Source organism: Eurypyga helias, unplaced genomic scaffold, assembly GCF_000690775.1.
Source record: "Eurypyga helias isolate BGI_N326 unplaced genomic scaffold, ASM69077v1 scaffold29905, whole genome shotgun sequence".
Taxonomy (NCBI): domain Eukaryota; kingdom Metazoa; phylum Chordata; class Aves; order Eurypygiformes; family Eurypygidae; genus Eurypyga; species Eurypyga helias.
Window position 1 is genome coordinate 1 of NW_010249963.1, and position 11,481 is coordinate 11,481.

Below are 11,481 nucleotides of genomic sequence, written 5' to 3' on the forward strand. Positions count from 1 at the left end.
GGCGGCAGGGAGGGGGGTGGGCAGCTGTCTCTCTGGTGACTGTCTGTGTCTTCCTGCAGAGCGTCTGAACATCCAGATCGTGTCTGCCCAGAGCCGCACTGGCCTGCTCACGGCACAGGAGGCCCAGCGTGTCCAGCAGTTACATGAGGAGAACCGGCAGTTCCTGCGCATCCCACGGAGGTGAGTCCAGGCTGGGCCTGGATCCCCTCTGACCCTTGGTGGCTGCATGCCTGGGGACAGCCCTCTGCTTTGTCCATACCCTGCTTTGGGGAAGCCACTACGGGCCCGCAGATCCGGTGCCTGCCTGTCCCAGCACATCTGTCCTGATGGCATGGGTTTCTTGCTCAAAGCCTGGCACTCTTGGAGCTGATGCATCCAGGTGACCTGGGAAGCCTTTCCAGCAGTCTGTGTGTGGTGGGCAGGAAGATGAATTCTACATCTTAAATGCCCTACAAATCTTAGCTTGAAAAAACAGCTTTGTGTGTATAGGATAGCGTTGTCTCTGCTACAAGATTTAGAAGGGACAGGTTAAAAAAATGTACTTAAAGCTTTGTTGCAGTAATGTAGTTGGTCTGAGCACTACTTCTGACCTCTCCAAAATGTGATTGTGACAGGCCACATTGGGATAGGACAACCAGTGCAGAGGACTTGAAGCAAGCTGAGAGGGAGAGCTTTCTCGAATGGAGGCGACAGCTTGCCCAGTGAGTATGCCATCTGGGTAGGTAGCTGGTGGGATTTGGAGACACAGGAAGCAGCGGAGTGTATTTGTCCTTGCTGGACCTATGAAATGAACATCTTGTCAGTAGCTACCTGTAATTGTTTTGGAAGGTTGGACAGCTCAGCCACAGTGCAGACGCATCTTTCTTGTTGAGCTCTGCAAAGCACTCTTGCGTGCGCACGTTCTTGTACTCTTTACAGTTAAAATTCTTCAGGCTGGAGTGTGATGTGGTGCTCTTGCCTTGTGAAGTGGGCGAGTGGTGAGTGTATCCTCTGAGAGCAGCAGTGCTGCTCTGAGTAGAGCGCAGTGCCGCCAGCCTGCATGCATCTGCTGGCCTGGAGGGTTAGGTGGTATCTGCTCACACTCTGAGCCTACACTTGCCCTGAGTAAAGCCCTTCAGGCAGTGGTAACAACAAGTCAGGGGTTGTACAGAGGCATTTCAGGTACCATCCCCAAATTTATTTTTTCCAGATGGTACTGGATTGAGTAATAACTGCTGGCATTTGGGTAACTTCTCTGGCTTATTGTTTTGGCTCTGAAATTTCACGGGCAGACTTTTATTGAGTTCCTGTTCTTTCCATCATTTCCCACTTCTCCATTGGCATGATCAGGAGCCATTGCTGAACCTATTTGCAAAAATTAGCAAAAATAGTATCCACTATATGAGTCTGAATTGGTAGCTCTCTGAAACTAAAACCTCCTGGATCTAAGGAAGAACTGGTGGTGTACTGATTGCCTGACGTGGGCCAAATATGATGTCTCTTTTTTTCTGTTTTGCTTTAGCCTTGAGGAAGAAAAAAAGTTAATTCTAACCCCATTTGAGCGAAACTTGGAATTTTGGCGGCAGCTTTGGAGAGTCATTGAAAAAAGGTAAGTTGTATGGCTATCTGTTTTTTAAAAATAACGTTTAATGTGTTTTCCTGAATTGAATCTTTTGAGTCAAGCTTCGAGTGTCTGAGCACAGGAAGAACAATTAGAGTTAGTAATGTTTTGTTGGCAGCACTGGAGTGATTTTTGTTTTGAAGTGATAAAAATGTGACGTGAAGAAGGGCAGCTGCTTCGTGGTGCACGCTAGCCCTCAGCACTGTGATTCGGCAGGCGGGTTTGCTGAATCTTCAGTCTCTGATTCTTCAGATGCTGCTGCTCTTGGCCTTTTCCAGTAGCTCTCTGTGGGAGGCCTCTCTTGAGAGTGTGGCTTTGAGGTCTTTTGCCAAGATTAGCCCTTTCCCCTCTTTCTCAACCACACAGCTGCAGCCTGATGCTCAGGGGCAGGAGGCAGGGGAGATCAACTAAACATTGTGAAAGAGCCTCTGCCTCTTGCCATGCAGAGAAATTGCAACAGTGCACAAAAGACAGCGGGCTGTCATGCCACAGAAATAGCTTTGTTTGCTCTGCCGAGCTGTAATACAATAGGAGTGCTATCTGCTACCTTAATCTAACTGAAGCATTTAATTTCACTAGTAATTAAGTTTGAGATCATCTTGTCTGATTTTCCTAAAATTGAAAAATACCTCACCAGTGAGGTCATGGTGAGCTGGTCCTTTCACAGAAGTGGCTTTGTACTGGGTGCTGCTGGGCCTTTGGCCGGGAGACAGCTGTGTCGGGAGTGTCTGCTATAGGGTATCATGATGTGCCGTGTGAGTGTATTGTGTGCTTGGAAGTGGCTGGAATGTGTTATTAATGCCTTTCTGCTCTTGTTGGACCTTTGTATTTCATGTGGAGTGAGGATGCTGTCTCAGAATTGAACGGAAAAGTTGTCCAGTCCCTTGCCTTGACGGATAATTTGATGTGTTTTCAGCCTTTTCTTGTGTTTGCTTCAAACTAGCTCCCAGTGGTGTGATTCAGTAACTACTCTGTATCCCATCACAGTACCGTGGTGTCAGCTTTCTCTCATATTGATCTTTGAATTTCTGTAACTGTTCAGTACCAGTCTGTACCCATGAAGCTTATTAAATTACTCCCTGTGGGGGTTTATTGATTTTTTTTTTTTTTTTTTGTGTGTGTAACCAACTGCCTAGTGAGGCTTGAAATTCTTCCATCAACCCGTGGTGTTCTGAAGCTGTCCTGTGTTAACAGAAATCCCTCTCAGACAAATAGAAACAGCACATGGCAACCAGAATTTTAAATTACCTGCCTGGAGAAGTTCTAGTGGAAGAGGCTGTAGTTAAATGTTCCCCCTCCTTTTGGAAAGAGAAGCACGGATGCCTCTGATGTCTGAGGCCAGCGGGTTTAATTTGAGTGTAGAACTAATGAGTCTTGCTCATATATGTGGTGGTAACCTGTTATCTGCATTTGGAAGATGTTTCCTAAAAGCACACTTGCAAGGCCTTGCTTGCATGGGGAGCAAGGTGTTCTGCTGGGATCTAAGACTCTTTGTTTACTGGTTTTTGGTTTTTTATGACAAGAATAGCACAAAGGAAAGCCTAAAAACACCTGATAGAAAATGCTTAGAATCTGCAGGTCATTTGTGGGAGATATTGTACATCTTGCCCCATGCAAAGGGGACAAGTGTTCCAGAATATCTCGCTGTGTAGGAAAATCACCTCCTCTTCCTCCCTGTAGCCACTCCACTGCAGTTTGGGGATGAGAATAGACCGAAATAAAGTTGTGTTACCACATTTTTTAGTAACATTCTAAAGGATGGAATACCACTACTCTGGTTCTTGCTTGCTGAGCCTTTCTGAAGGGTAGGTGGGTTGGCAAAGCTCGCGTGCTTCCTTTCCCCTTGCCAGCTGTACGGGTGAATTAGCCAAGGGAGGCAGAAGTGCTGTTCAGCAGTACTGGCCTGTGGCATAAGCGTGGCTCTGTTGAGGCATGTGGGGTGCTGAGATGCTTTGTTAATCCATTAAAGTTACTTATTAGGGTAATACAGTTAAATCCATCCATTCCAAGCAGAACCTAAAAGGGAGTGATGTGCTGTGCCTTGCTGTTTTCTTTGAGGCAAGGCAAGAAGGGGGTACTTCATGGGGCTTTGTTTTATTTTTGCAGTGATATTGTAGTCCAGATAGTGGATGCTAGAAACCCCCTTCTGTTTAGATGCCAAGACCTGGTAAGGAAACTACTTTCTTGAATGTTGTCTTTGTTATGTTTCTTAGAATTTATATGATTTATTTTTTGTTTAATGCATTCAGCCATCTTTTAAGGTGTTCTGCTCTTGTGCCTCACTGGCTATCTTATTTATTTATGCAAGTATTTCGGCATCAAATTACTTTTCTTCAATGGTTTTTGGATATTTCGCACCGTGTGTTGTGAATTTAGAGGACGTTCTGCAAACGTTATACTGCAGATATGATGGTGTGCCTCATTCCCACTAGAAGTGCCCTCCCTTAACGCAACTGTTCTGTTTAAAAGCATACTAGAGTAAAAATAAGTGAGGATTGCTGTGCTGAAAGTGAAGGATTAAGAATTATTGCAGTGACACCTTTGTGACAGTAGCCCATAGAACGTTGTGCATTGATGAGATAAGAAATTGCTCAAATGGTTTATCTTGGGAGTTCCTGCTGTGAGGTGCTGATTAATATTTTGCTGTAGCTCTAAGCAGACAAGGTGTTTGCACACACAGCCAGAAACAACCTGTATTGCCGTAGTTGCATGCTCCAATTTGTTCGTGTAGCTGCTAAGCACCAGTTCCATCTAGCCCAGAGGGTGGTAAGCTTAGCTACACTCCAGTGGAGCTGGATGGGGTAACTTGTCTTGCTGCTCTTGTATCACCTTGGGGGGAGGAGGAGTCCAAATCAGAGCACGAACTGACCCTTCTCTCATTTTCTTCAGGAAAGTTACGTTAAGGAAGTCAGCAATGACAAGGAGAACATGATCCTGATAAACAAAGCAGATTTGCTGAGTGAGGAGCAGCGGGCTGCTTGGGCACAGTTCTTCGAGAGAGAGGGTGTTAAGGTGGTGTTCTGGTCAGCTTTGGCAGAGTGCAAACGGCTATCCGGAGAAGCAAAGGTACTGTAGATGACCAGTTCCAATGGGATACGTGCTGTCTGCCTCTGAGAACTTGCTCTGTAGTTGTTCTTGTGATACACCTGAGCAGCTTTCCAGGAAGGGCAGAGTCCTTGTCTCAAGGAAGGCTTATTCCAAGGACTTGTGCAGCTGTACACCAGCATTTTAATGATTGATTCGCAGGCAAAAGTGAGGAGAGTAAAATGGTGAAGCAAGTGATGCACCATTCAGTCGCTGTTCATAGCACTTTTAATTTCTCTTTTAAGGTTAATGACATGATCAGTAATACTAAACTAGAAAGTGAATTTGTTCCTTAAGGCTACTGATGAGTAGCTACGGAACCAGCCCTTGTAGATCTGTTTGCAAGCACTTAGCTCATTGGCAGAATCCTTTCCAAGAGGGATGCTGTGAGGGAGGGGAGATGTTTCTTAGAGAACCCAAAGTACCCGAGACCCTTTTACCCAAATGGAATAAACTGTGCTGCCACCCAAGTTATGTCATCCATAGAAAAGAAACCCACTTTCATCAAAAGAAACCCATGCTCAGATTTTACTGGGTTCATCTGTTACAGCCATCACTTTCCAGCTTTGGAATATGCCATATCTCCTTCCAAAATTACCTAGTTTGCTCAGCTGGTTTACAGCCCTTTGGCTAAAATGTTCTACAGTTGTTTAAAAGCGAGACAGAAAGTGGTGGTTCTGTTTTCTTTTTGGGAAAAGTTAAAATACTGTTGTGTTGAAAAGGTATTTCTTCTTGAACGTGAACTGTTTGCAAGCAAGAAATTTAAAGAGTTGGACTGAAAACAAGACTGCTTGAAATTATTTAAATGAAATATTTAGACCTCAAACAAAATGGCTTTGGGTGCCAAACATTTTGAAAAATTTGCATTCATTCCCATTACTAGGAACACTTGATAATATAAAAAACCCCAAATTACTGGGCTCTGCTACTGCTGTGTGTAAGGATGCTGTGGGTGTGTGCGCAGTCAGAGTTGTGTTTCTGGAGAGAAGCCTCTGACAACTTTGCAGCGAAGCTAACGGTCCCTCTTGGAGTACTTTTGTCATTCTCCTAAAATGGGCTAGTCATTTCCACGTCCCACGTAAGGCCCCTTAAACCTGTGCTGTGTAAGCAGTGACCTGTCAGTCCTTGGGATGTGGCCGATGAAAGCGCAGCTGGCTGTGCTGCTGCAGCTGCAGTCAGCAGCCAGACCCTTGTCGTTACGTTTCACCGGTGAAATCCTGTTCACACAGGAACTAGACACCGAAGACGTAGCAGATGACCCGAGTGATTCTGAGGACGAAAACTCCAGTCAGGAAGATGACACAGCGCAGGATAGCACCGAAAGCACGCCCGCAGGCAGTGCTCTGCATGCTGTCAATCAAGTTCTGGTTAGTGATGATGACAGTAGTGATGAATATGAAGACTGTGAAGATGATGAAGAGGAGGCCTGGCAAACCTGTTCTGAAGATGAAGGTGGGGACAAAGTAAACACAATTGCCCCAGAGAGGATGGAAAGCAGGACTGATGGGGCTGCAGTGCAGCATGAAGTGCCAGAGCAGAACAGGAGCATCAGGAACTTCAGCCATCTGGTGCAGAGAAATGAGCTGCTGGACATATTCAAAACCATGCACACTGGAACAAGGGTGAAGGATGGGGAAGTAACGGTTGGGTTGGTGAGTTGGACTTTGTGCTTTAATGGGACTTGCTTAATCTAAATTAATTCCATATGCCTTCCATGGGAAAAGCTCATCCTGTAGCCTGGCTTCCTAAAAGGGTAAAGAAAAAAACCTAGCAAGCAGAAATCACTGATGGGTTTGTGCAGAGATTAATTCTGAAGTTCCTGGAGCTCAGTGTTCCCAACCGCTTGCCCTAATTTTTTTTTTTTTTTGGTATGTTTTATTGAAGTACTTTAGTCTCAGAGCTCTGCCAGTCTTCTATCGTCACCCTGCCTGATATAACCATCAGCGTTCCACTTTGTCATGTAGGTAGGTTACCCTAATGTTGGCAAAAGTTCGACCATCAACACAATCCTTGGGAATAAGAAGGTGTCAGTGTCTGCTACACCAGGCCGTACGAAACACTTTCAGGTATTGTTAATAAAGGGCATTGATCTCTTTATTTTTGGTTTGGGATTTTTTTTTTTTTTCCCTCCAGTGGAAGACCACTTCTCTCTGAACTAGCTGAAACCTAATGGGCTCACTGAGAACTCTCCCAACCTGAACTCTGCCCAGCAGAGTTTAGCCTGAAGAGGGTGGGCTTGATGTATATAATTTTGTAACTATAGCTCTTGCTTCCAAACTCTTGCTGCAGTTTGCGAGTCACTCGTGAGGAGCTGTTGTGCCGTGGGAGATGTTTTCCATCTCCTGGTTTTATTTAAGTAGCTTGGCACTCCTTTTTTTCAACACCAGTCATGAGGAGAGAACCTCTGAAAAGTGAGTGCTCCTCTGAATAGCTTATGGTCAAGTTTTTTCCCACCATCCTTCTTGTCTCAGTAACGACTGTGATGAAGTCCAGTTCTGCTGCCGTTAAAGATCTTAATTTTGAGGTAGTAATCCCAGTGCTATAGTGAGCCTTGTGGGATTTGTACTTGTGCAATCTCCTACCCCTTTCAAAGGGTCCTACAAAGTTAAAGGTTTCTGGAATGTTTTCTCCTCCCCTGGCAGACGGGAGAGCTGAAGATCTTGCTGCCTCCACCTGGACACATTATCTATGAACCTTGGAAGTGCTGCTGTCTTCCACATCAGATTTCCCTAATTCATTAGCTGGGGTCAGCAGGGCAGATGTCTGTGTTAGCTGAATTTCTGCTTATTCTCATTTGCATCCTTGATGCATCTGTGCTTTTTTTTTTTTTTTTAATTTGTTCCTTTTTCCTCCATGGACACTGACTTGCTGCGGTGAACTCATCGGTTACTTGTTGTGTAGACCCTGTATGTGGAACCTGGCCTGTGCCTATGTGATTGCCCTGGTCTGGTGATGCCATCTTTCATCTCTACCAAGGCGGAAATGATTTGTTCTGGAATTCTGCCTATAGACCAGATGAGGGACCATGTCCCACCCATTTCTCTAATATCCTTTGCATGAGAGCATCTGGAAGTGTTGGATCCGGAGTATGCAACGTAGCATGTTCCAGCCCTGCTAGAGGCCCGTGTGTTCATGCGGTGGGGGCACACATTGGATAAAACAGCTCTGCTCTGTTCTTTCCCCATCTCATTTTGAGTTTGCCTTGTTGTCAGACTTGCGTTGTTTTTCTGGTTTGCAACAAAATCCAAAAGTAATTTTTAATATGCGCTCTTGGAGTGGCTAGGGCAAAATCACTTGTGTAGCTGAAAATCACCAGGTGGTTTCCTTCACTAGTTTACGTTTGTCAGCATATCCCACGAAACATTTTGGAAGCAACCTATGGAATAAATATCATAAGGCCAAGGGAAGATGAGGATCCAGATCGAAAGCCAACAGCTGAAGAGCTCCTAACAGCGTACGGATGTGAGTGGTGATCCCTTTAAAACCTATCACTTACGCTGTGTGTGTGGTCCTGAACATGGCCTTAGGAGAACGTAGAGGCCCAGCTCAGGTTTGTCATGCGTCAGCCCTCCCCATTAGGACTTGCCCTCCTCTCAGGAAGGGCCTTTGTTAACGCTGATCTCGTGTTTGTTGCAGTGGTGCTTTGCTGGTTTTGTCTGACAGATGCAGCAATTGTGTTGGTGTTGGTGGAATGCCCTGACAGTCTGTGTAGTGTGGTGCTCTCGTCCTTTAGATACCTCCCATCAACTGTCTTGAACTGGGCTTTGAAGAATGCCGTGAATGTTCATCTCCCACGTCTGATTCACGGACGCAGTTAATATTCCCTGGCCTTAAAACAAAAGTGAAAACCAAGCCGGTTTTCTGGTGGTAGGGAGGTGTCAGCTCTCGTCATTCCTTTCAGGTTAGGATGCTTCTGCAGTACCTCTGCAGGCAGCAGGATTCCCTTTTTTCCCTGCTTTCCCCAACAGAAGCCTCTTTACTAAGGGAGCTTTTCTTGAGAAAGGATACAGATGTGCAATTAGGCAGCAGAGAAGAATGTATTAATTGTCTTGTACTGACACAAAGTGTACTTTGGATTTGTCTTCCAGATATGAGAGGCTTTATGACAGCTCATGGACAGCCAGACCAGCCGAGATCAGCTCGATACGTGTTAAAAGACTATGTCAGTGTAAGTGCTTCCTACACCTGGGCTTTCTTTCCTGCTGGGAGGTAAATTGAATGTTTTGCTGGAGCATGAAAGAGCACAATAAAGTGAATTCTGTTTCTCTAGAAAAAATCACCATATATCAAAATACTCTCTAAATTGGGATACTTCTGTGTTTTAAAAGAATAAATGGAATTTCTCAAGCTGCTTAACCTTAAAAAAGTCATTGTTTAAAAATATGGTGCTAGCAAAGTAAATTATCATATCTCTAAAACAGGCAGCAGATACTTGGGAAACAAACTCATGTGGTGTAGTTGGACCAGGATTTGGCGCTGAGGTTCTGAGTGGTGTAATGCTGCATGCTTCTGCAGTACCCCTTGGCAGCTTATTGCTGAGTATTTCTTGACAGGATCCTCCCGTACTCCTGAGAGTTTTGCAGTGTTGTTTGCAGCTGGACATTGCAGCTGGAAATGGTGCTTTGAAGCAGAGGTGGAACAGTACTTTAACTTAGAAGTCAAGCTAGTTATTGCCTGGGGGGTGAAAAGTTGTACTGATAGTCTGCCAGTGTGAGCTCCTGGACTTCCAGGGCCCTTTTAGGTTTGGAGTTGTTTTCTTTCCTCTGCAGGTGTCTCTGAGTTTTTTATTGGTAATAACTGTATCCCACTGCTTTCACAGGGGAAGCTGTTATATTGCCATCCACCTCCTGACGTTGACCCAAATGATTTCCAGCACCAGCATCAGCGATGCCCAGAGAGCAGAACTGTGCAGGCCGGGGGACTGGTGAAGCCTGAGAAGAATACCAAAGCAAAACAGATTGAAAATGTGGTGGACAAAACATTTTTCCACCAGGTAAATAGTGGAGGGGATTTATTCTAGGAGTTTTTACTGCCACACTGGTGTGTTATAGTTACTGGGAAAAATAGCTTTGAGGATGGAGGGGTGCTGGGTTGAGTTAATGGTGTTAGATGCTATGGGATTTGCTTCTAATTTTTACCCAACAGCACTCCGTTCTTTTTATCATCTCCTAAATCACTGGGAATGTCCTAGATGACTGAAGGGTAGCTGATGAGGTGCGCAAGTTGGCTAAAAACTGACTTTTAAAAGGTCAGCAGGGTGACCCTTGTCATCATGGGCCTAACGTCAATCCTGAGCAAACAGGAGAGTGACTGGGAAGAAGGTCAAGGAGAGTGGTGTGACTCAGCAACCCACCAGGAACATGGTTTTGGACTAACAGGTCCTTCAAAATAACTTTCCTTTCTTGACATGGTGTATTTAGGGATCGTGTTAAGCTTCTTTAAGACAACTGGTTTAGTACTAAGAACCTGAAATCAGATGGAAAGAGTACAAACTGATTTAAAATCTAATTGAGAAATGTCAAAATGAAGTGGAAAATGGGAATTTTTCTTCACCTGTATGCTTCTTGTTGGGTCTCACAGGGATCTGTTTTGTCCCTACACTACTGAAAAAAATTATTAATGACTTGTAATGAAATGTCAAATCCATAAATGATCAAGCCTGCCTGCCTGCCAGAGATCAGAGCAGAGTTTTCAGCAGTGAAGGGGATGGGTCATAGACAGCATGATCCGTGCTGTTTGGTTAGCTGGGTATGAGCAGTGTTTCTGCACAGCTCAAGATAGTAATGCAGTTTGAAAACGTGAACTCCAGGCTCTTTTCAAAAACCAGCGAGCTGCTTTGCGAAACTATGACCTGAAATGAATTCTTGGGATTACCAGACTCTTCCTCTGGCTGCCCAAAGTGCTGGCACGAGCTGCGAGCCCCAGCAGTGCTACCCACGCTCCAGACTTGAGCAAGTTATTTTAGTCCCTGGCTTTCACAGACGCCAGATTTGTTTGCAAAGACAATTTGTTGTGTGCAAAGCAGAGACTGCGAGAATCGGTCCTCGCGCCGGAGCTCCCGTCTGTCGGAGCTCTGTCTCGTCAGCGCTCTGCCTGCGCTTGCAGTGGCAGGCGCTGAGGACCTGATGCAGCAAGGCACGGTGGCAGAGAGGACCGGAGCGTGCCGGCAGGCTCACGCTCAGCTGTGCGCCCTGACCTTTCCTGCAGCTCTGGAGCTAGGGGCTGAGCAGGTCTTGAAGGGTTTGAGCTTGCTTGTGTCTGGTTTTATTAACATATCGCTGTTCCTTGTGGTTAAAAATCTTCTCATTGGTCACTGGTGATTGTCTCCTCTTCCAGGAGAACGTTCGTGCCCTGATGAAAGGGGTCCGGGCTGCAATGGGATACCGGCCCGGCAGCGGCCTCATGCCTGTGACTACGCCCAATCCTGGGAATGTGGTAGGAAAGCCCTGGAAAAAACATGGAAACAGGAACAAGAAAGAGAAAATTCGCAGGATCACTAAGCACCTGGAGGCTTAGCTGTGATACTGGGAGGAAGATAAGCAGGCATCTCTAGCTTACGTGGGAGCTCCGTACTATGGATTGGCCTGATGAGAGTGGGCTCTGATGGCTGGAGCTCGTCCCTTCTGCGAGCAAAAGAGACCTGGCCATTCGCGTGATCTGGAAGCCAGCCCAGATGTTTGACTGCTGCTGAAACATCCTCTCAATGGGAGCAGATGGAGCCATGAGGGGATGTTTTTTTCCTTCCATAAAGGATGTATTTTATAGCTGTTGGGGTCAAAGCAAGCCCTGTGAAGCTG

At 45.6% G+C, this 11,481-nt stretch overlaps 1 protein-coding gene across 1 annotated transcript; it reads left to right on the forward strand.

The window, feature by feature from the left end:
* Nucleotides 1-55: 55 nt before the first annotated feature.
* LSG1 (large 60S subunit nuclear export GTPase 1) lies at nt 56-11,200 on the forward strand (the record flags this gene model as incomplete). Its single annotated transcript, XM_010151557.1, has 12 exons — nt 56-180; nt 615-701; nt 1,502-1,588; nt 3,707-3,767; nt 4,490-4,666; nt 5,914-6,336; nt 6,649-6,750; nt 7,586-7,729; nt 8,023-8,146; nt 8,773-8,852; nt 9,504-9,677; nt 11,021-11,200. Coding segments are annotated over 12 exons (1,764 nt in total), but the record flags the coding sequence as incomplete, so codon positions are not given.
* Nucleotides 11,201-11,481: the final 281 nt, after the last annotated feature.